The following is a 24,663-nucleotide window of genomic DNA, read 5'->3' as shown; positions in this document are numbered from 1 at the left end:
CAGAATCAGTCTGGTAGCCATAGCATGGGCCTCTCTGCAGTCCCATTTATCCACCAGAGAGTGAGGCTTGCCTGAGATTTACCTTTCAGAGTCAGGATGGCAGCAGCATCACAGCAGTGCTTTCTGGCCTGCCCTGTCATCTTCCATTTCCCACAGACACGACGGGTGGCCCAAACCTCCTGTGTGGGTCTGTGAGGAGCACAAGCCAGGATCCAGAGAATGGCAGTTAATTTTCTGTGTGCCACAGCAAAATTACTGCAAAGACAGAAAACAGAGATACATCACCACTACAGAGAAGGGTAACACTGATCAGAAGTTGCCTGACGTATCAGTTTTACTTTTTTTTTCCTTTTTTTTTTTTTTTTTGTGCTGATGGAAATATGAATTAATAAAAGCTGTGGAAAAAAAAAAAAAAAAAAAAAAAAAAGTTATTTGATTCCTGGAATTCACCCTTTTATTTTGTCACCATCAAATGGTAAACATATCGCCCAGAAATCTGAAAGCCCTTGCCTGAGGCTCAAGAAAGGGGAGGTCCAGTTTGTTTGGGGGCAAAGCATGGAGAGAGTGTATTTAAGGCCCATTGCCAAAGGAAGTTTGTGGAGCCTTGCTGGTGGTCCTGATTAAAAGTGCAAATGCATGTCCTACTTGAAAAGCAGGTGACAGAGGTGAACAAACATTGCTGCAGGATACGTAAGAGGCAAACAAAGGCCTTTGGAAATGCAGGGCTACTATCAGAGCCCATCTACTTGAAGGCGTTTATACTGAAATCAAAAGAAGATGGTTCCTCTTCTTCCTTATTCTTAAATACCAATGTAATGTAGAATACATCTTAAATGCAATTTGATACCACACCCCTTCTACCTATTCCACTGGAGGAGCATCCCTGCAGACCTTAATAGTGCAAAATCTCTCTGTAGCCCTCAAGAGTTTGACAATTCTTCACGAGCAGAGGCGGAAAAAAATAAGGCAAAAAATCCTTTAAAGAACAGACTTGTCAAATTCAAGAGAAAATTTTCATGAAATGGACGATTAAATTGTTCAGCACTCTCCCTAAGCACACTATCGTCCTGCACCCCTGGTTTTAATAATTTCTAATTCCTATTAGTCTTTCTGGGAGAACAGTGGGTTTCATGTGCTGTGGTACCGAGCCACCACTGCCTTAGGGAAAAAATGCCTGACCTTCTCCCCATGCACTGAGCTCAAGAGGTCGATGCACACAAAAGGCCCTCCTGGGCTCCCTCTGGGATGCCTGGTGCTTTGTGCCATCCCAGGGTGCGCCAGGCTTTGCCTGAGGCTCCAGCAGTGGCGAGTGACAGATGAGCCTGACAGCCTGTGCTGCAGCCAGGTGACTGAGCATTAGCTGGCCAGCGAGTGCAGGCGCTAAGTAAATCTCATTCCTAATCCAAATCACTTTTGATAAGAACAAAAGCTGTGTGCAAATGAATATTTCCATCTTATTTCAAATTCTAGGTTTCAACTGCAATATTAATGCTATTTTACAGTGTAATTTACTTGTAATAATATGTCATTATTGCCATTTTACAGTTTTCTCTTAAAGCATTGAAGAAAATGTTTTAAAAGGCACAAATAGCTGCAACACAAATCTCCATTCAGCCTAAGAATCTGTGCTCTCCCATCAGAATGGCACATAATTGAAAACAATGACATTCCCAATGGGCTAAACACTCCAGTCATTAGTGCATTTTTATTTTGGAATAAAAGAGCACACTTACAGCTTTTTTACTAAATAGTAAATACAAATTAAACATTTCTCTTCCACTCACAGAATGGCATCTGCCAGTGAAGTCAGGCTGACCTCAACACACCTTCCACAAGCATGTCTCAAACCAACATGCTGGGTTTACACATGAACCTTCACAAGGCAAAAGGTTTCTGGTAACATGGCATGTAAAAGGCAGCCTGCAATAGGAAAAGTTTCCTTACCTGGTGACAACTTCCTGTGCTCCAGGTGACTGTAGCACTGGCTTGGCAGGCTGTATGCAAAGAGATGGAGGTGTCTCAAGAAGGCAGCATCAAGCCACTGGTGTTTTCATCTGTCCTGTACAACTTTGGACGAAAACTGATCTACCATTAGGCCTCTTAATGAGTGAGGGAATGCATCCTGGAGAAGAGGTGATAGTCAAAGTCATTGCTTTCTGAAAGACTCCACAAACATGAAGGCCAGGATTCCACTGATATTCATAAAAAACGTAAATGTGTCAACAGCTGGGCTTCAGTAGTGTACATTCTTTGGTAGGAACTTGAAAACTCCATTTAGGTCTTGCCCACTATTTACATAGTTTGTGGGAGGAGGGCCGGGAGCTGTGGCTGGCAGGAATGAAGATACAGGCACTCTGCTCCAGGGAAAAAAAATACCTTCGGTCTGTCTACAGGACATCCCTGTGCTGTGACATGCAGAGCCCAGACTCCAGGAAGCCCTATAACCTACTGGAATACCATGAGTTGGACATTGCTACTCCAGGGGTTTGGCTGAAGCCTAATGAACAAAGACTCCAGGGTTTGCTTCCAGTCAGGAAGTAAAAACATCTTTGTGTCAACTTTTTCACCCCAATGTGCCAAGGGACTTAAATCATTTACAATTTTTGTCAGTCTCTATCCTTGCTTAGTGTACCTGTTTTCATAGGCAGATGACTGCAATCATGTTGACCATCAGGGTGGAGGCCAGGGTTAGAGATGCAAGCCATGTGGGAAAGTCTCAAGACTATCACAAACTTCCTGTCTTTCTCCCACCACTCTTGCCCCACTGCAACACTCCACAGACACATTGAAGACTACTTGAGATCCAAGTGATCAGGGAGGTTGCAGGTTACACATCAAGATGTCTTCTGAAGGCTGGGAGTTTATATCAGCACCAGCTTCTATTGAGCAGCTGTGAGATTTGTGTCACATTTCCAAAAATCAAGATTTCTCAGTGTGATCTCTACCAAAATGAGTTGGGAAAATATTTAAAGGCTGGCAAAACATTAGTAAATAAAAGCAGATAAAAAATTATGTTGTTACAATAATAGATTACATTACTATTCTCTATCCTTAGGAAAACCCTGATTAGACCAAGATCCTCACAGGGTCTTATGAATAAGTCAGAAACAGGCTTTAATGACCCTACATGAGAGCTTATGAGCTGCAGCACAGCCAGCAAGGTGCCAGGTGCCTCTCAGAAACAGGCACTAGCCTGGATGACTAACAGCAGTTACCACAGAGCAGTTGTTGATTTTCTTTAATAATTTGGGCCAGATTTTCTGCTAGCATAAACTAGCATTGCTCTGTTGAAGCCAGGAGAATGCTGCCAATTTATGTCAGCAAAACCTGACCCATAGTCTTTTTTAATCCCCTAATACTTCACTACCTTACTGAAGAATTGTACCTCAGTCAGAATATTTTCCACTACGGGCCAGGCAGACTCTTCTTGTTAATCAATTTATGGGAAACTCCACTAGCTGAAGTACCCTCTCACCTTTGCAAGTGTACCTAGCACTGATTGCTGATCTTAGATCTTGAATTGCATAATTACTGAACTAAAAGAAAATTACTTTTTGCTTGTGAGTGTCAGGACAGCTCTGAATCCATGAATGACTCACCCTCAGGCACTGGTGTTTAATTTATGAGCTATTTATCTCCTTGCACACACCCCAGCACAAACAATTATACTTAGTAATTTGTTGATCTTATCAAGGCTGTTTGATGTTACTACTGCTACCTCCAATAATGCTGTGCTTTGAAACTTAAACAGGATTTATAACCAAATTTGGATACTTTGCACACGATTCAGATTTCAGAGAAGTTTAACTCTTTGGCAACTAAAAGGTTTTGTGTGCAATTTTCAAAGGAGAACAGATGTTTTGCTGCCAAATTTGGCATCAGAGCCTCTGGTAAGAGCTAGTTCTGTTCTTGCACAACACAGGTGAGTAAGTTTTCCTAGCAGAAGACAAGAGAGGGGAATAGGTTCCTGTCCTGGGCTAGTGCATCCACATCAGCTCCATGCCATCTGCACTCGGGGCAGGCTGCTGTGCCCACTTGTGGTTAAACCTTCCTGCCAATGTTCACACACCAAGCTGTGGTGTCTTCCCTTGGAACCTGTCCTGCTTCTCTGGCTTGCTTCTGGGAAGCTTTTTATGTGGGCAACAGCCTTCCTCATTACTAAGAAAGGACTTTATTATCCTTTAAGTTATTATATATTTACCATAATTCAAACTTGATGAACCCTATTGTGCCATCAAACTCTGGGACCAAACTTGGGCCACATGTGTTTACTTCAGGCTATACTTTACATCCTCTGTGCATCTGTGGCCATGAAGTGGTGAAGATCCTCACAAATGGGTTTCCCAAGTCCCTCTTGGGGAAACCAAATCCTTTCCTGCTCCTCACATACCACTACAATTGTTAGGCTCACTGAAATACAGCAAGCGAACTCTGTGCAAGAGGTACAAGCAGTGCAGTGAGTTACCTCTGCACTTTCAAATCTTGGCTTAAATTAGCCTTAACTTCATACCTGGAGGCTCTGTCCTGGGCAAGGTGGGGGATTGCTGCTGGGGGGGCTGTGGTGGCAGGGGGTCTGCAGGCAGCACTCCCAACACCCAGCTCTGCTTGAGCTGAAGGGTCTACGTCCCTGCGGGTAAAAACATCCTCAACACAGAGGACTGCTTCCATCTCTATCCTCACTGAAATAGCCCTGGGTGTTATTTATCTATATTTGGTCATCCCACCGCAGCCTTTTCAATTCCCCCTTTTATACAAAGCTCCTGCCCTACAGGAGCCAAAGCCAAAGACCTTCCCCTTCCACAGCAGCAGTGGAGCCACCAAAGGCAGGAAGACTCCCAAATTCCTGTTCAGCCAGCTGAAGTCTGCCAGCCCACTTACTCTATGAGACTCTGGTGGATGTATTTTGCTAGCTTACACACCACACCTGCTCTTGCAGCAGCCACAGATTTTCTTTTCTGTATGGCTTATTTATGAACCATCAATCATGTTTTTCTGTGCTGAGCACATACATTTTGCACATTGAAAACAAAGCACCACAGGCATTCTGTAACTGCACAGCACCATAATGAGGCTCTGATGAGCAGGCACCTACCAAATCATCGGTGCAGGACAGCAGGCACACACATGTAACTGATTTCACAATATGCAACACACTGCCATATGTGTCTGAACCCATGGATCAGGAATGGGCACTACCTGTAGAGAGAAGCCAAGAAATCAGTGCTTCAAAGAGCCTTGAAATGCAGAGTTTACTTTAAAACTTTCAAAGCCCAACAAGCACACCACTATTTCAATCTGCTGGGATACTGGGATGAATAACACTACTTTGATTATTTTACTTTTTCAAAGCCTCCAACGTTGCTTTAATTGAAGTGAAATGGTGGATTAGCATAAGCAAACATAGGAAATTAGTATGGGGAGAGGACAAAATAAAATTAGTGACTACTACACATTGATTTCTCACGATTCCCATAAACTCCTCCCATCCCCTGTGAGCAGAGTTCATAGGTGGAGCAAAATGCTAGAATATACCTAAAATGTTTCACACTGAAAACCTTGACGATACACAATGCTTTTTGAAAATGCAGTTTTATGGTTCTGCCTTGCACTTGGAAGAAGAAACTCTGTGTTTAAATCACCTAGTGGCACGGACTATGCAGCATCACTGCCAATCACTACAGTAAGGACCAAAAGAGCTCTTGAACAATCCTGGCAGCCACAAGAGCATGAAACACTGCAGCAAGAAAGCACATTCTTGATACTTTTAAGCTATGAGGTTTATGTACCACCTCACTGGTGCAGAGGTAGGAGGAACAGAGCACACTGACGCTGGGGCTGAATAGTGCTGCCTGTCTGGGAGCCCCATCTTGGCGGGGCTGCCCCAGCCCACAGCAGCTACAGCTAGGCAATGAAAAACAGCAATAAAAGGCCAAGGGGTGTTCAGCTAAGCTACCCCAGCCACAGCACAATCATGCCAGCTGGAGATTTGTCCCGTGGGAGATAAGGAAGGAAAATACCGCTTACAACATTGTATCTTGTTTACAGACTCTTTGACTAGCCAGGTACTATTCTGGGAAGAGATCAGGGTGAATTTGGGCGATGATGGGAAAAGGTAGATGGAAATCTGCAGCTGGTAAGAAAGGATCCTTCAGGAACAGTAAACCATTTAAAACAATTCTGGTAAATCTACCACTTCTGCAGTGCTGGACAAAATCAATGAAAGAGCAAATAAACGTGAAATTGAGAAACACTTCCCTCCCTGCCCCTTCTTAAAGATTTTAATCTTTAAATGCAGAACCAGGAAGCACATTAAAGAGCATGCACTTCACTGGTGCTTGAGGATAGACTTTTCTTCAAAGTTGCTTTGGAGAGGAGGCAAAAATGGTTGTACTCTGTTGGATCAGAGGTCCATGCAGTTCAGCATCCTAGGTTTTGACAGCAGTCAGCAGATAGCCTGGCAGGAACAATGTATACATACCAGTTTTTCTCCCAGCGTCCTGCAGTTTGTGCCTTAAGGATGATCCAAGTGCAGCCTTGATACCTTTTTGTTTTGGATTTTTTTCTTTCCCCCGGGCTTTGTCTGAAGCATTTTTGAACCTTTATCAACCTTAAGCATCCACATCCTCTTGTTGCAAGTACACAGCCAAAACCATGTAAAGTAAGTGCTTGCTTCAGCCCATCACCCACATTAGCCTGAGCACTGAATTTATGAAGACAGGGAAATACTGCACCTCCTCTGCAAATTATTCTGTCCCCAAAGGTGCTCAAATGGCAGCCGAGAGATAGCCAGCTACATCTGGGTGGCTCTTATCACACTAAAATGTCTACTGCATTTTTCAAACAGCCAGATGAACACACCTGAGTTTCAGGCAGTTAGGTGGCTATTTCTAGTACATCACTGAGCACACCCACTATCTGTTTAATATACTATGGATACAATACTGCTTTATGTGATATAATAATCCCCATCATTTTCAGGCACTCTCTTCTGGTCTGTGTGGAGGCAGCTAGCAGTGACTTAACTGTTCCACTAGCATGTGTTTAATCCCAGAAACATGCCATCAGTGCCATGGTTATTAGGCACTGAGGAATGCAAGAGGAAGGATTAGTACTCCTCCTCAATTCCCTATCTTCCATATTTGTGAAGAGCAGTGCCTACGTTTTCTCACCCTTCTCCAGCTAGAGAGAAAAAAAAAACCCGTCATCATCCCCACTGAGTGCAGGTCACAGAGTGAAAAGCATGCAGAAAGATTTCAGTTTCATTTTCTTAAACAGTAAATGTGAGTGGGATGGATATATTGTACATGGAGTCACCTGTACAGGTGGAAATGCTTAGTGCATGCTCAGCTTAAGTTAAATGACAATGCTGTTTAAAACAAGAGTGCTTGAAATTTGCTACACGTATCTACTAGTTTTTAGGTGCTGGACATCTAAAATGCAGAGACCCACTGAGAGGAAACACAGGCTACACATAGTTCATGTGGCAGCTGCCACAGGTCAAGAGTGATAGGAATAACAGAATTTATCAGCTTATTCTCTCTTTTCATAAAATTGTTTTTATTCTGGAATAATTTATTAGCTTCAGCAGTTAAAAGAACTTTAGTTAAAACAGCTGAAGAGAAACTACTGAGGTAAGTTAATAGGCTGAAACATTAAAAATATATACTCTAGACAGTTTTAACGTGTGGCAAATACTTTATTTTCTATTTTCAAAAGACCATAATCACTTCAAACCCCCCTGTCTATCAAGAACTACTTCGTTCAATTTTTAATTACTTTTATAACAGGGAGGTACAATGAAGTGCACACATTCAGATCTAAACATGTAGCTTAATAAATGTAACTGAGATATAAAGATACAAAGCAATCCATTAACTGTGCTGTCCTCCTTTCTAACAGCTTCTTCACTGACATGTAATAATTAGGGAGAAGGGGAATATTTTGGAAAGCAGAATGAATTTCAGACAGGACAAGAGAACATGTTTTAGTGGGTATTAGTGCAGTAAAGAGGTTACTTCTCTGTCACAAACATATACACTCCACTTCTCACTCACCTTTTATTGTGTCTAAAACCCAGCATGAGCCCTTCTCTGTTACTAGCAGCTTGCTGACTTCCAAGTGAAACAGACAGGCTCTGTTTTCTTTTGGATTTGACTTTTAACACAAGATTTGGTGGTCCTAATCTTTTCTCAATTAGGTAGCATCGAAATAACGCCAAGAATAAATACTAGCTACACCAGGGAGATGATACAAAGGAGAATTTCAAGGGTTCCAAAACATCTGATTTCCCTGCTTTACAATACTCTCCCCCCTTCTGCCACCATAAGAAAAGGAGGTGCTCTTTAAAACAAAATCAACAACTATGTACTGAAGTCATCTGCCCTCCCTCTTTCTCCTCAGTGCAATAAAAGGCATGATGCCAACTTTTCAACAATGAGCCTTGTGGCTCTGGCTGACCCATGTCTTCACTCTTTCAGAAATGAGCAATGAAGCTCAAAGGAAGCATCTCAAGGCAAGCCACAGAGCGGGACACGACCAGCACTCCTGATGTCTTAAACAACAAGGGAAGGTTAGCCACTGGTAAGTTGCCTTTTTAATTTATAGCAAGCAAATTTTTCACAGTGATGCAAGAGGTCTGCCACACCAACAACCCACAGGTAACATCAGCATCTCTTCCATCCCTAACCCCACTGAATCTGCAGCTGAAACCACAGGCACAGACCCTTAAGGAGAGGTCAAGCCTTTTTAGAATACGATAAACACACTGCAAGTAAAAGCAGTGCCACGGCTTGCATTAAAAGTATAAACTTGGGGTCATTTTTGCCAGCAATTTGTTATTCTGTTATCCAAAGATATTAGCTCCCCCCATGTTTAAAGGGGTAAAACAGCATTCAGAGCTGTGATCTTATTACAGTAGAAGGACTTAACTACCTAGCACAGCTGATCTCTCTCCACAACAGCACGTCACCCTCCACTGGCCTGAAAACCAGACCCGAGAGGACAACATGCAACATCAAGCACTGCTGCTCCAGCCTCTACAATTTAATACTTTCTAGGCAAGAATGAAAGAATTTTTCAGAATTATTTGAACTAAAAAAAGCTTCACTCTCAAAGATAACATGATTTTTCTACATATAGTCCCTCTCTCCAGTAAAAATCATTTATGCTGCTACTATCATCTCTCAGTGAATGACCATCTACAAATTCATTAACTTTTTTGAGACAAATCATTGGCATCCTAATCTTCTGATTCCCATGAAAGACTCACTTTTGAGATACAATTGCAGCTGCCCCACACTGCCAGTTACTGTATCATACACGTCTTAAAATTCTGTAATCAGCATCCACCAGGTGCCGTATCGCATTCAGCACACCACAGTCAGTCAATACAGACATCCCCAAACACACCAAGGCTGGTTTTGTCAAATGTTTTATTGAGTGTAGACATCTGGAGTACTGTAAAACATGCATTATCTGTAGATTCAAAAAGGAGCAAGCCACATTGTCCTCACTGTCAAACGTGTCAGGCTTGGCATACATGATGGAGATTAATGAAGTATCATGAGAGTAATATGGTTCCTGAAAAGCTTCTACAATTTGGAGTAGGGTCTTAATCGTTTGAAATGCAAAGCTGCTCACATTTAGTGAACTTGCATGTCTGCTGGAGGTGCCATATTTTAATTCAAAACAAACAAGAATAATTTCACTGGGGGGGGAGGGGAAGTTCCCTAGGTAGAAACTGTATGCTTTTTGTTTCCAGATATTCCACCCTAAATAAAAATTCATATGCTTTTTGAAGTAGCACAGTTTATTTCTGAGCAATGAGCAATATCGGATATTCATTTCTTCTTGGGTTGTTGAGGTGTATTAAATTTAAAGAAGATAATATCTCCATCCTCCACTATGTAATTTCTGCCTTGTTGCCTGTATTTTCCAGCAGCCTGCAAACAGAACAGACAAAAGGGAAATGGGTTATCTCATTAGACATTTTACAGCATTTTTCAAATTATAATTGTTTAAATACATTTTGGTAAAGAAATCGTAGTACCTCAGTTTGAGAATTTTATAGCTCAGTTTAACATAAATTTGGTTTACATACATATAAAATAAATTAAAAACAGAAATCTCCACTCTATCATTGGTGCTTAAATGGTATCTGCATTATACAGTGGTAAACCTTGGCAAATCTTAAGATAATAGACACTAAAACTCTTTTTTCCCCCCCCCTCCAGCTTTCAGACTTTTTTTTTTTTACTTCATCTAAAAACCAAACACCACTGGCAAGAATCTAAACTGGAAAGGGCAGTCAGCAATAGTCTGCACCATAGTTGCATGGCTATTACTCCTGAGCAGCTGGACAAGCAAGTACTGCCCCCAACTAAAGATGCACACACTATGCACAAGTCACAACTGTACATGCCTCATGCCTTGAGCAGGGCTCTCATCTGCCTGTGCACAGATAATGGAGGACTGAGGAGCACAAGGCACAGGCTCAAGTTTTCTGTCAGAAATTTCCTTTAGGAGACATTTGCTCCAGAAGGACAGATACAACAGCAGATAGGCTGTGCAACCAGGACACAGGGGAAAGCACAGATACCAAAGACATGAAAAGGAAATTAATTATAAAACTTATAAAATTAATTATAAAACAATAGGTATGAAATCTACTAAATGTCAGTATTATTCACATTAGCATTTATTCTTATATTTTTCTGTCTTTATCTCATTGTAATTAAATCTGGTATTATAGAGGCTGCAGAGAGAAGCTGTAGCATTAGGACTGACAGACTGGGTGGGTGGTGGTCTGCAGAAGCATTTATCGAAAAGTGATCTACAATATGGAAAAGTTGAGAGCTCCTGCTTTAGTTCAATAACCATTCCTGTTTTAAAGTTTTCTCTTGCAGGAGAAGGTGCTTCCATGCAAGACCTCACTGTGCCATTGTTGTCAATGACACTATCACAGTGGTGGCATGCTAAGATCCTGTTACAGGAAAGCTGTTAACTAATGACCTTAGTTGCAGTAGAACAGCTCAGACTAATGGTACATAGCTAACTTAGACACCTTTCTTTCACAACACCTACTCTGTAAAGCAATGCATTTCCTCATACTGCTGTCTATGAATTTAGAGGCTCATTAAGGTTGTTGATGTCATTACTTAAATACTGTCACCACTGATGCCAGCCAACAGAAAACTGCAGATAAAATAGCCTCAACAATAAATACATAGTGCAATAATAATTGACCTTAACCCTTATAACACTACTAATAAATAATAAACAGTACTTTGCAAATGCTTTTGTATTTCCCCCTTTGGAAATCTGTTTAGACTATAAAAGGTTAACTTTCAAGTAGACTTAGTAGTTCTTCCCTTTGAAGATCCTAATAATGCTCAAAGTCAAGAGTAATTAGACTAATTGATGGCATAAACACTAATAAAACAGTGCTGTAAAAATAATCAGCAAGTGTAAGCTGCAGACACAGGTACAGAGACATTTTACAGTTGAATACATATATTACTCAAAAATATTTGTAGAAAATGACCTGCACAAAGTAACGACATGCATTTTTTTAGCACACTATTGTATGTTGTCAAAACAGCATAGACTTCTTTAATTAAATCCATTTTGACACACTAATGCAAGTTTACATATTTTTGTTACCAGTTTACAGTTAATTAAAAGTGACAGTGTTCCTTTAAATTCTCTAGAGACCATTTAATCCATTTCCATTGCTATCAGAAACACTGGTTGAAAAAAATCAATACCCATTTGTGAATCTTGAGTATGTATTAAACAAGACACGTCTAACCAGTTCATTTGCACTTGAAAGCAGCCATCTGTAGAAGCCAGCTTTGCCTAAGCAGATATGATTGCTAATAATGTGATATCCCTGTAGACTACAAAGCCCACACAGAGCTATTCAGTGTATAGTTCACAGCACTGGCATTAAATTAGTTATGCTGTACTGGTGTTAGACACACACAAAATCAAACTTAAAAATCGATCAACTTGATAACATACAAAGCAAGCAACTCCCATTACCACTGTTATTTCAGTTGACTCCTAAAAGCTCCCAAATTTAATTTTGAAATTTACTAGCAATATAAAAGTAATTAGTATTGTGTATGGCATGAAACACTGTATTAAATGGAAATTAGGAAAGACTAGAGTAATATAACATGGTTTTTGAAGAGCAAGGGTTTTTTCTTCTAACGTCAATTTAAAAACTGAGTAACAAATACAAACATACTTGCTTTACAGGTACTTCAAAACAGTAAAAATGAATCATAAAATACAATTTGAACACGGAAGCTTGATGCTTAGAATCTCGCCAAAAGCCAATAAAAATACACAAGCAAAATATTTATAGATTAATAGGTATCAAATGATACAGGCTCTCAGGGAAAACACTCAGATGTGAGCATGAGAAACTGTTGCTGGCAAAATTTGCATCTTGGTTACATAAAGTGGTTTCTGACTGCAGAATATTAGATTTATTTATAGCTGTGGTTTCACTTTACAACTACAACTCTACTTCCCTTTTCATAAGGCAGTTCACATGCCGCAACGAACCAATTATACTGGGATTTTTTTCCCCTCACTTCCTGGGGTTCAAACAAACCTATTAAAGTCCCGCTGCTCAGTATGATCTTCCTTAGTGATACCACTGAGAATAAGCTGAATTTGAAATCATAGTTTTGCATACCTTTCAAGCTATCAAATAGCAAACAATAAAGCTGAACCTTTTAAATTCTTTAACACATTGTAGTGTGTAGGAAGCTTCAAATACTGAGATTGATGAAATCAAACTCATGTGCTTTGTAATTGCAATTTTATAAAAATATAAATCTTAATAAGACATCAAAAATGCCAAATGAGAAATCAATGTGTATGAAATAAAGGGAAGTTTTTCTGCTTAAAGAAGGTGAAAATAATGCCACTGCAACACAGCGAAGAACAGCTTCTGACACATATTAGCCAGGTACAAGTTAATTTCTTATTCAATAAATTTAAATCGGATATAATTTGTCATCTACAAGAAGGGCACAACTTTGGGCACCCAATCAGTCTCTGCCCTCTAGTGTTGAGAAAGCAGATAAAACTCTTCTTAAATAGGATTGTCAATACAAAGAAGCATGAGCTCGAGAAAAAAAGTTTTCATTAAATATCTCCACTATCTATTCAGTAGATAGGAACTGAGAAAGTTCACCTACTGTAATATGTTTTTGTGAACTATTACTGGCCCTGGGAAAAAAAAAATAAAATCAAAGGCATGGCTTTTTTAAACAAGACATCAGAGAGTGACTGAATTCAATAATGAAATAGTAGATTTTAAGATTCAGATTAGGCCTATCAAAGCCTAGGAAAGGAATCCACTAATTTTGAGGGGGGAAAAAAGAGTTATGTTTTTAAAATGTAGTATTTTCTTAACATTTGTAATACCTTCTCTGCAAACTTAAAATGACATGCTATTAAAAGAAACAGATTTTCTGTTTCTTGCATTGTATTTACAGGTGATGCCAAAATCATTTATCTCATCTTACAAATTTTATTTTTCAAAACCAAGTTCATTTGACAGCACTTGCAAGCTGCCATGTCTTGGACACTGAAATAGTTGCATTCCTGTTAACTGCAGTTGCTGTATTTGGACTTTTCTTAAGTAAAAGATGAAAACTAATTTTAGTCTATTGCTAGAGGTGACTGTTAAGATTTGCTTAGCATCAAGAACTTATTCCCAGCAAAAAACAGAACTGAAATCGACAAATGGCACATATGGAGGAAGGGAAAAGAAAAAAAAATGGGGAGCTCACCTTGACAGCAGCTTCTGAACCTCCTTCTTTAAAATCTTCGTATTTCATTACTTCAGCCATGATGAATCCCTTTTCAAAATCTGTGTGAATCTTCCCTGCTGCCTGAGGAGCCTTCGTCCCTTTCTGTCAAAGGAAAGACCAGAAGAAAATTAATTGCATTTAAGAAGATTGATTGCAGGAAAGAGGTTTCTCCTTTTTTGATATGCTGTTAGGATCTCCTGAAAGTTTGTTTCGTATCAGTTAAAATGTCATGCATACAGCCAGGTAATTCTCCACACTGGCACAATACAGATAGATGCCTTTGCCACAGATAAACCAACTGGTCTTGAAGAAGGGCAGCTTTGTTTTTCCTAATAGGTATCAGCAGCAGTATTGATTTTAGAAGCTATGATTGTGTTTTGTTGTGAGATTCACTTTGATCCCTAGCTATCCACACAGTAAGTGAGGAAAATAAAGATTTTTATTTTTTTTTTAATAACTTTCAAATCTGACTCAGTCAAGGCTTTTACTTAGGTCCAAATAATTGCAAATAAATGATAACGAACCACACCAGCCAACCACATTTGCAATCAAAAATGATTTATGGATCTGAAGCCCTACATATTAGCTTATTTCTATTTCAGAATCATTTCAGTGAGTCTAACACAGAATAAAATGAGTATTCTTACCAAAATGTCAACAACTGAATTGCTAAAAAATAAATTAAAAAAAAAAAATAATCACAGCCAACTATTTTAAGATAATTTAAGTTTATGCAATAGAGGAGAATGCATTATAGCTGCACGCTTTAAATTACAAGGACATACATTCTGTGCACATACAACCATGGAAAGAAATTTGAGAAATAATGGTGACCTAAAGGCTGCTTAATAAAGCATGTTAAAGTGCTAAGGAGTCTGACACTGTAAAGCACAGTTTTTACAATAAAAGATGTATTGGGTTAATATGGCTACTCACTGATGCTTACCTGACTAAATATCTTTGCACATTAAATCAAAGATACTTACAATCAGTCTTAAGATAAAACAGCTTTCAAATTTCCTAATAAAGAGCAAGCATTTCTCCTACTGAAAACAGTGGAGTTTCAGAATGTGCTTTTAAAAACTAGGGCAAGATTCAGAAGAACAAAACTTCTGCTCGAATATTATTTTGGCAGCTACTTCAGTGACCTTAGCCAACAGTTAGGATGTAAAAAGAGATGAAAAGGCTTGAAAAAAAAATCCTAAATGTGCTTTTAGGAAAATAAGCTTAAAGTGCTAAAACAGATACACAAACATTTGTAGCAGTATCAATAAAAATATAAATTTACTGGAAATTATGCTGATTAATGAAAACAAATTAATTCCATTGAATTAAATACAGCACTGAAATTCACTGCACAGCACTAAATACGCTGATGTAAAAAAAAACCAAAAAAACAAAGCTCATTCATAAATTTGCACCTCCAAAAGTTGATGTTTCCTAAATTTTTAAGATAAAGAGTTTGTAATTACATGCATTTCAAAAGAGTTTTCAATACCAACCTTTATAATATAACATATTTATATTCAAAGCAAACCACTAGAGCTCAGCTCTTACTGTCCTCTGGGAATAAATTAGTCAACCTCTATGCCTATAATCATTCTACATCAATATTTAAAATACATAATATGATTTTAGGCATTACATAAGTTCCTGGATACACATGTAAAACTTCCAAAATAAACTAGCTCTAAATATTGAAGTCAGTAAAAGACCTGAAATACCGCACACTGATTTGAGGGTTTTGAGCCCAACTGTGTATCCATGAGGAATATAATGATGTTATATTGCTTTTATTGCTGAAAATGTAATCCGAGCAAAGCAAAGGAGGAATGAACCATCCGCAACCCAAACAAACTTAGTGAATACAAAATGAAAAGCAACATCAATTTCACTGCAGACAAACCCAGTCACACAGATTAAGCAAGCACAATACTGGTACGTCTTATCTCTGACCACAGGAGGAGGGTAGACAGATTCTACAGGATGAAGAAATTCAGACTATGTAATAGGCAGAATCAATTGTTACCTGCCTCAATCAATGTAGCTCCACTTTCACTGTTCAGCAGCTCACAAATAATTAAAGTTATCCTGGACAAAAACCTCATCTGTAATGACTAGCTAACCGCCACCATGACAAACTTCAAAGTCAGTGATATCAATCTGAATTCAATAGTGTGGAACTGGATATAGCTGATGAATAAGTATGAATCTTACCCTGATGGTCCATGCACGCACTTCATCTGGGCCTGCAGTGAAAAAGTATTCTAGTTGGAGTGCTGCATATCCAGCCTTAATGATCTTTGCCAAAGCACTGAGGAAAAAAAAGAAAGAATCCAATTCATTCCACATACACACATGAAACAACTAAATGCCCCAAGTAATCAATTTACATTGAAAGATGTCGTGTATTTTGAAGACACTGGGTCCACTTTTAAACACAGCAATAATCACATTGGCCTTTTTCTTTGAACTCTCTTCAGGAGAAGTATTTTTTTACTGCAGAATCATAACAACAGTATTTTGATTTGTTTGTTTGGCAGGCTAGAGAAATATGCAGCACTTTTGGTCTCATGCAATTTTCAGGATTCCAGGTCATGAAAGCATAACTGTTTGACTGAAATTCAGTATTGAAACAATTTATTATAGTTCTTCACACAAATTATGGCAAAATTTTCTCCACTGTCCCCCTTCTCCATGGATGACGAAACAGTTTTGGTGATCATTCCTTCTCAAAAATATACATAACTAATACCTATGTTATAATTAAAACACTGTACAGAGATGACAGATGACAGTTAAAAACTTAATTTAAAATAAATCTTTTCACTCTGTCTCATGGTAAAGAAAGGAGAAGATTCTCTCTTTATAATGGTAATTACTCTGTCATTTATTATTCTATCAGCGCAAGCAATTAAATTACTGCAAGGAAATAGTTGATAATAAAGTGTAGGGAAAATGAATGCTAATTAACCTTTGTGTCATGTTCTCTTCCAGATACTTCTGTTTCTCCTCAGCACTCATATCTTGCAACTTGAGTTCCAAGGCCCCACTAAAAGGAATGACCAACGCACCCGGGTCATGCTTGTCCACCCACTCTTTAATTTTTATCAACCTGTAGACAACAAAGGGCACAACATTATCTTGTAGTGCATGCATGGCTGTACCACATTCATTATTATCAAGTAGCACATACATATTCATAAGAATTGCACGGTTTTATGATGCCATCTTTTTGTGTATTGCTTTCCAAGGTCAAGGCATTAACAGGCAGCAATTGCTTCAGGTGTACTCCATTAACATTTCACTGTTTCTTGGTTTCTGTTTGGCATTTAATCTATCAGAAATAGGCATAATTTGAGACAATAACTAGGCTTTTGGTTGAGATTAAATACTTGCAATCTAAAGTGCTGAGGAAAACTTTGTAGATATGTGGATGTATGTTTTTCTGAGATGTCCAAGAATGATATTCATCAAATGCAAAATAACTAGGGGCCTTTAGGTTTAGCTCTTTCTCTCTCTCTCTTTTTTTTTTAAGCAGTGGCTGTGGCAGTTGATATTAGCAGATAGAAAAGAACACTACACTCTATAAACTCCTAGATAGAAAGGAACAACCTACTTCTTATGGCTATTGATCTTGGAGTATGCCACAGCTAACACATAAAATAATCTTTTTCTACTAGTTCCTCTCACCTTTCTACCACCTCTTAGGACAAAGCTTCTAGGCATTATATTCAAATTATTTTTACATAAACAATCAAATTTCCTATGTCTCAATTTTCAGTAACTGGCAGCATCAGTAATAGTTTGCTGTACATCTAATAGATTTTTGTTAGTTGAATGAAACTACAAATGTAGAGTTATAGATGTATGGTCTTAGTTTTCAACAGCCTACTAAGAAAACCTTAACAGTAGCTGAAGTTTAACCCATCTTTACAAACAGGCATCACTTTCATCCCTTTAAATTTAAGGGAGACACTAATACATTACCTGTAAGGAGGTCAGTGTTATTTATAGGGTGCTATTTCTGAACAGGTGTGAATGGTAGGAATGACAATTGTCTACGCTTAACATGAAAAACAGAAGAGGCACGGGAATTCTTCCTGTACACTAAGAATCAAAGGACAAAATACAGTCCTTGGGGAGTCATAGATGTTTCAGACCTGAAGCACCCATCCTACAACACTGGGTTTTATGCTTGCTGGGTTCTTTTTCTTAGTCCTGCTAATCTGCAAGGCTTTAACTGCTATTATACTACAGCGCTTTGAAACTGTGGCCTGCAAACCTTTAAATAATCAATGCAAATGTCACTTCAGGAAAAAAAAAAATTAACTCGACCACAAGTTCATCAACACACATTTGTCAAAGAAAATAGCAGGGGATCAGAGCTATTATGAGATTAAGTGCATGGCCCACTGAGTAGGGTTTTAGATGGGACAAAGAATATAAAAGTTCACTCAACAGTTTTCACACATTTGTTATATAAGGCTGGTCTTCTATCATTTACTTATGTAAATATCCCATCAGTGGTTTTCAATCCTCATTATACTAATCTTTCCCCCCCCCAGTTACCCAATGGAAATACAGTTTGGTACCCAGGACTGATACTGAAACACCATTGCCCTCAGAAACATCTGAACTGAAAAAAAATCACAATTAAGTTGCATTTCTGAATGTGCCATGTGACATTTAACAGCTCTTCTACAATTGCCATTTGTAGTCAACTGATTTATTTTTTCTAACAAACTGGATATCAAAGTTATAAATGCCAATCTTTCACAGAAAACGTACACACACATGGATCTGCTGTTCAGAACTGTACTTCAGTGTCTGAACATACATTTTTTTGGTATTGATTTGTAGGAAAGTATCTAGCACTGGTCTCTAGACTAATGAAATAACATACCAAGTGAAAGACAGAATGAAACATTCAAAATAGAAAAAGTGAAACGAGCATGAAAGCAATGTCAAAAATTGGATTCAAATTCTATTTGGTAAATATGGCCATCGTAACTAATAAACTAAGAACTATTGTGGAACAACAAGATAAGAAATAATTACTTTGGCTAAAACACCAATTCAGAATAATAATAGTCTTAGACTGTCATTTTAACAGCTTTTCTATCGAGTCCTTAGAGAGATTATTTGCATTCCTCAGGTATTCTATTGTACAATTCAGATGAATAAAGACTTACAAATCATTCCTCTACCGCCAGTGTGAGACTTTGATCCAGTGAATACACCATTGTACCTTAACTATAATTGGCAAAAAACCTGACAGTGTAGAGCATCACAAGCTTAATAACAAAGAAGAATATCTCAAAGTGTTGACAGATGATCTTCATAATGCAGGAGCAGAGCTGGTACATTTTAGCAATAAATGAGCACTGAGGTCTAAAGGTCTCTGAAGTGACTGACATCAGACCTGCTACAGCCTCACTAAAAGAATAAGGTACTGCATCCTACTCTGTACAGACAGTCAGGTTCTCTGCCTGAGTCTTTCACTTCTGTGACTTTCAATGTCACAGGGATTACTAAAAAGTACCAGGAATTCCCATAATAGTGATCAAAATAAAGAAAACAACAACAAAAAAAGGTAAATGCTCAAATATAAAGAGATGTTTTCCTTTTCTGTTTTCCCCACAACAAAAATGATTGACTAATAAAGTAATAGTGAAGGTTTGCTTTCCTGTTAGGGATAACTAAGTTCACTAAACAGAACAAAATTCTCTTAGCAAATGGTAAGTATTTCACTTGAGTGCATAATTTTTCCACCAAAATGCTGTGTCTGTGTAAGGACAGTATTAGTAAACTTGTTTGGGCTGTTGCTACGGTAAGCAAATCCTGAAGTATGCCTTCATGTTGTATTTGATAATGATGAAGAAGGGTACTGGATTTTAGGCTAAGAGAAAACTAACAACACTTAAGAAAATCTCAGTTAAAGCAACAACAACAACCACCACACAACAGGATGGGGGAGGGAGAACACAATAAAAAAACCACCACAAACATCTCAAAAAAACCCACATGAAACTACCCACCAAACCCCCCCAACAAAACAACACACACTAAACAAAATGAAAAGCTACCAAAACCCCAAACAAGTGTATCATATGCCCGTCATTAGCAGATGAAACTACTTTCAAGATACAAGAAAATGCTCAAGATGAAAACCCTTCTTGACAAAGTAAACTGAAAACTATGTGAAAACTGTGCACATGCTAAAAGCAATTAAAAACATCCTCTATCACAATTAGGTTTCTAAAAATGCTGTTATTAGTAGAGTCAAAACTAAACTCTGATTACAAAACAATGCAGAAAGAAGAAAGGCTTATTATAGTACTACTTGGTAGCAGGGGAAGAATCTTCCTGAAGCATTTCTGGACATCCAACAGCCTTCCCTTGTTGAGGTGGCTTGGTTCTTCCCTCCAGGTGGCTCTGTGGAAAGAAGGAATGTGCCAATGGGCACAGAGTTCCTACGGTTAAATTTTATTCCATTCGCCACAAATGGACAAAATACTATTTCTGGAAAAAAAATATAGACCAAAGAGACAGTAAGACAAGAATTCACTCTGTGATAGCAAAAAGAAAATGTTAAATAAAAGTAGACTTGAAAAGTCAATTAAAAAGCCAACTGTAAAAAAACTGGCCCAAGAACAAAACTGAGACAAGAATAAAACTTGATCTGAACAATTTGCAAGTGGAGGCAGCACTCAAAATTCTGACCCAGGAAAATGGCCAAGATGAACTAAGTTGCTCACTTCCACCTAACACTGTTCTGTTGGCTGAGGAGGAGATAAAGAACAATGTCAGCATAACTCAGAAAAGCTGTGAAAAGTAAGATGCTTTCTTGCCACTACTAGATTCCAAAATTTGACAAAGGTACCATTTAAGGGCATTCCAGTTTTTAATTCTGCAGCAGCCTGACAAGAAAAATCAAACAAAAGAAGCCAGGGACTTCAAGTGCAGAAGAAGCAGAATGATTACCAGAGTTAGTTGCATCCTGATACTAAATCAGCATGCAGAACAAACTTTGGATAAAGGTTTAAAAATAATGGCACTCACTGAGAAGGAGGTCAATAAACAAAGAGCACCAGAAAGGGCAGTTGTGCAGAATAGAGTGCCTTCTCTTCAAAATGGTGACAGTTCCTGAGGCAGAAGAAACTAAAGCCTACAGACAACCAAAATAAAGAGGTACAGAAGTTGTAGAATGTACATTAACTACAAATCGATATTTGACAGAGTTTCACATGAGAGATCCAGCTGGGAACAGAGACAGAGTTCAGATGGAAATCAGAAGGAGAGATGGAATAGTGAAGCTGTAAAGAGAACGTAAGCTCAGTGGACACCTGCAAGACAAAATGAGCTGAAAAACTGACCCCTGAGAAGAAAAGGGATTTGTTGAAGTGCACTTTTGTATGAGCAAGAAAAAAAAATCCCCATCTAACTCATGGAAGAGAAACATTTGTTTTTCTGTTCTGCGTCTGAGCTGACTGGAAATCATCAGAAACAAAACAGCATGGAAGGGAAGAAGAAAATACCAGGCAGCACCACAAGAAGGAAAGAAGATAAAATAACATCAAATTAAGTGATCCAAGTACACAAAAATACACTGGAAAAAGAAAGTAATCTACAGAGAGGAGTAAAAAGAGGCCCTAGCAATTCCGCAGGCTCTTCCTGTTGGCAGCCCCAGGCAACCCCAGATTTTTAAAACCTTTCAAACAATCTGTTCAGTGATCTGCCCCTCACTGTTGAAGTGGTTTCCATGTGTGTAGCCTAACCCACCTGTATTTCAATAGAAGTGCATTATATGCAGTACTGTGTCCAGTTCCGGGCCCCTCAGTTTAGGAAGGACATTAAGACACTTGAACGTGTCCAGAGAAGGGCAACAAGGCTGGGGAGAGGCCTTGAACACAAGCCCTGTGAGGAGAGGCTGAGGGAGCTGGGATTGTTTAGCCTGGAGAAGAGGAGGCTCAGGGATGACCTCATTGCTTTCTACAACTACCTGAAAGGTGGTTGTAGCCAGGAAGGGGTTGGTCTCTTCTCTCTAGCAACCAGCACCAGAACAAGAGAACACAGTCTCAAGCTGTGCCAGGGAAAGCTTAGGCTCGAGGTGAGGAGAAAGTTCTTCACCGAGAGAGTCATTCGTCATTGGAATGTGCTGCCCAGGGAGGTGGTGGAGTCACCATCCCTGGAGGTGTTCAAGAGGGGATTGGACGTGGCGCTTGGTGCCCTGGTGTAGTCACGAGGTCTGTGGTGACAGGTTGGACTCGATCTTTGAGGTCTCTTCCAACCTTGGTGATACTGTGATTTCAACTGAGTCTGTACAATACGGCCTGAAAATACACACTCCCTATCTCTTTACAGCAGTTTTATGTACTTGGAAACTGAGGTGGCCTTTATTTTGAGCTTTCCTTGTAAGCTATGATTACTTCTAACTTTGAACCTTTTTCTGTACTCTCTCCAACTGGTCTAAAAGTTCCTGGAAGCATACAGCACACCTCAGAGTTCTCAACAATAATGGCTTATAAACACTAAAAATAGCTAGAGGGTTAATTCACACATTTTTCAGGTGATTCTCCTGTTTATAAAATCCAGTATAGCATTTGCTTTTTTGTGAGAGCACTGCAACATCACCTCATACTCAGTTTATAACTTATTGTATCACCCTTCTTAAACAGCTATTCTTAATACTGTATTTGCATAGCTGAGTATTCTTACATAAACTCCTTCTCAGAAATTGCACCTAGATTTCCTCCCCCCCCACACCACTTAATGATTGCCTTTTTTCTTTTTTTCTTTTGAGATGCTCCTAAATTTGAATTTTGTTCTATACACACCTGGACATCTCCTAGGCTGAGGTCACCTACAGATTTAACAAGAATGTTCATCATCCTGGTCATTAATGGAAATACATAACAGCATTCAACCAGCAGCCACTTCTGCAGATCTCATAATGAGGTATTCTGCCATTTGGAAAGTGAACCACTGATAACTATGCTCTGTGTATTATCTTTCTACTAGCCTTGCATACTCAACTTCCAGTAGTTTCCATCTAGCCAGTATTTCCTATCTTTTTTACGAGAATGTTGTAAGACACCAAAACCTTTAACGGCTTAATAAAAATCCCAATATGTAGGAAAGTGTATTTTCTCAATAAATGTAAGACTATAAAATTATCACAAACAAAATATTAGAGTCATCTGACACTATAGACAAGTAATAAAGAGGCAACATATATTTGTGAAGAAAACTGGGTTGCATCCAGGTGATTAAAAATCTGCATTTGTTCCAACATAATTTTTTTTTTAATTGAAGAAAAATTCATGAACTTAAAAAGTGTCTTGTTTCATCTTTCCTCTTTGTGGCTTTGTCTTTTGAAGCCTCACTCATTATCCACAAGTTATCTAAAACGATGACAAATTAGGCAAAAACTCTAGCTTTGCCAGACTCCAAAAATGCTGCACTATGAGTACCACCAGGTTTAGTTGTTGTGGTGTGATAACAGAGGAAGATCTAATTTAACTAAGCACCAGTACTACATGACACAGGTCATAGGTGGTGATGTCCTTCCCCTCTCTTCTGTTGGCATGCACAGACTTCACAAAGATCAGATTCCACTGGTTCTGAGTGCTGTACATATATATATATATATATTCTATAAATGTATCTTCTATAAATAAGAAACATTCACAGCTTCAGTAAGCTTTCATTATAAATTTATACAATCAACAAAGAATGAACTGGTGAAAATGATGAAACCAAAGTATATACTAACTTTGTACCATAAAATAGGTCAGTCGCAGAAGTCAAGAACAGGAAGCAGAGAACACAGGTGGTACTCTGCTGTAACAGATTAACATGTTGTAAGTCCTATTGCTTCCTGCCTTTTTTTTAGGCTATCCCTTTCTTCTTGCACTACATAAAGAGAAAGGAAGTCTAAACAAGTACCTTTTTATTCTTTAATGTTTTCCTTCTTCCCCACCATGACAGTTTGCTTTTTTATGAAAACATGTCTACAGAAGGTTTGGCAGTACCTCTTACTGACCTAGGCAGTTCAGTTTCAGATCAGTTACATCTATGAATTTCTTTTTTCACTCCCTGCTCCCAGATGGGCAGAAGGAACATAGCAATCCTTAAATTTCAAAAGGCTCTTTCCCACCCTCTACCTGCAAATACTTCCTAGTAACACTTCAGAACAAATGCAGTTCCTCTGCACATTGGGCAGAAGCCTCCTCTCAGCCCCTCATGACAAGAGCTTCAGGAACTCAGAATTTCCATTATCCTGTGCATCCTGAATGCTTTAAGTTCCTCAATACCTTCCTAGAGTCTGATATCTGTATCCCCTCCAGTGTTTTCTCACTGCATTCAGATGAACCTTACCAGAGGCCAACACGGAGAAAGCAGCTCACATCTTAGATGTCACTCACATCTCCAACACAGATTGACTTAAGCCTTGAAACATGCAGTGGGATAGTCCTTAAAATTCTTGTTCGGGTACCTGTGACACATCCCACGACCTCAGGAATCTTATAAGTGAATAGGTATACAAGTATTTAATTCTGCCAAATCTGCATTTTGCACATTTAAACTTCATTGTAATTTCAACTGATATTATAACAAGAAAGGAATTTCCTGTTCAGCACTGTCATTTGCCATTTATTGTAGATTGGTTTATAACTTTCTTCAACGTTCCCCTTTGAAAAGTAAGTAATCCCAGGCTCTCTGCCTCGTGTCTGTCAAAGCAAGTTTTCACAGGGCCTTGATCTCTGTCATAGGCATTATCTTAAATCCTCTATAATTATGCAAAATTATTTGCTAGATGGTGTGA

General features: G+C 38.8%; 1 protein-coding gene and 1 long non-coding RNA gene across 2 annotated transcripts in view; one reads left to right on the top strand and one right to left on the bottom strand.

Moving 5' to 3' along the window:
- LOC137441285 (uncharacterized) overlaps positions 1-24,663 on the top strand; it is a 59,482-nt gene that overhangs the window by 28,986 nt on the left and 5,833 nt on the right. The window contains exons 2-3 of the long non-coding RNA XR_010987365.1: positions 8,478-8,580; positions 22,639-22,793. This is a non-coding gene — a long non-coding RNA (uncharacterized lncRNA). The remainder of the gene's footprint in view (positions 1-8,477; positions 8,581-22,638; positions 22,794-24,663) is intronic.
- The window catches only part of OLA1 (Obg like ATPase 1), a 101,381-nt gene continuing 86,132 nt past the window's right edge, over positions 9,415-24,663 (bottom strand). The window contains exons 8-11 of the mRNA XM_068138556.1: positions 16,807-16,947; positions 16,050-16,146; positions 13,812-13,934; positions 9,415-9,941 (exon numbers count right to left, since the gene is read on the bottom strand). Coding sequence (XP_067994657.1) covers positions 9,840-9,941; positions 13,812-13,934; positions 16,050-16,146; positions 16,807-16,947 — 463 coding nt within the window. The 3' untranslated portion in view covers positions 9,415-9,839. The remainder of the gene's footprint in view (positions 9,942-13,811; positions 13,935-16,049; positions 16,147-16,806; positions 16,948-24,663) is intronic.

Source organism: Melanerpes formicivorus, unplaced genomic scaffold (assembly GCF_026170545.1).
Source record: "Melanerpes formicivorus ecotype bairdi unplaced genomic scaffold, bMelFor1.0.p_v2 SCAF_5, whole genome shotgun sequence".
Classification (NCBI taxonomy): Eukaryota; Metazoa; Chordata; class Aves; order Piciformes; family Picidae; genus Melanerpes; species Melanerpes formicivorus.
Note: the sequence above shows the minus strand (reverse complement) of the source record. Positions and strands in the feature narration are given on the sequence as shown.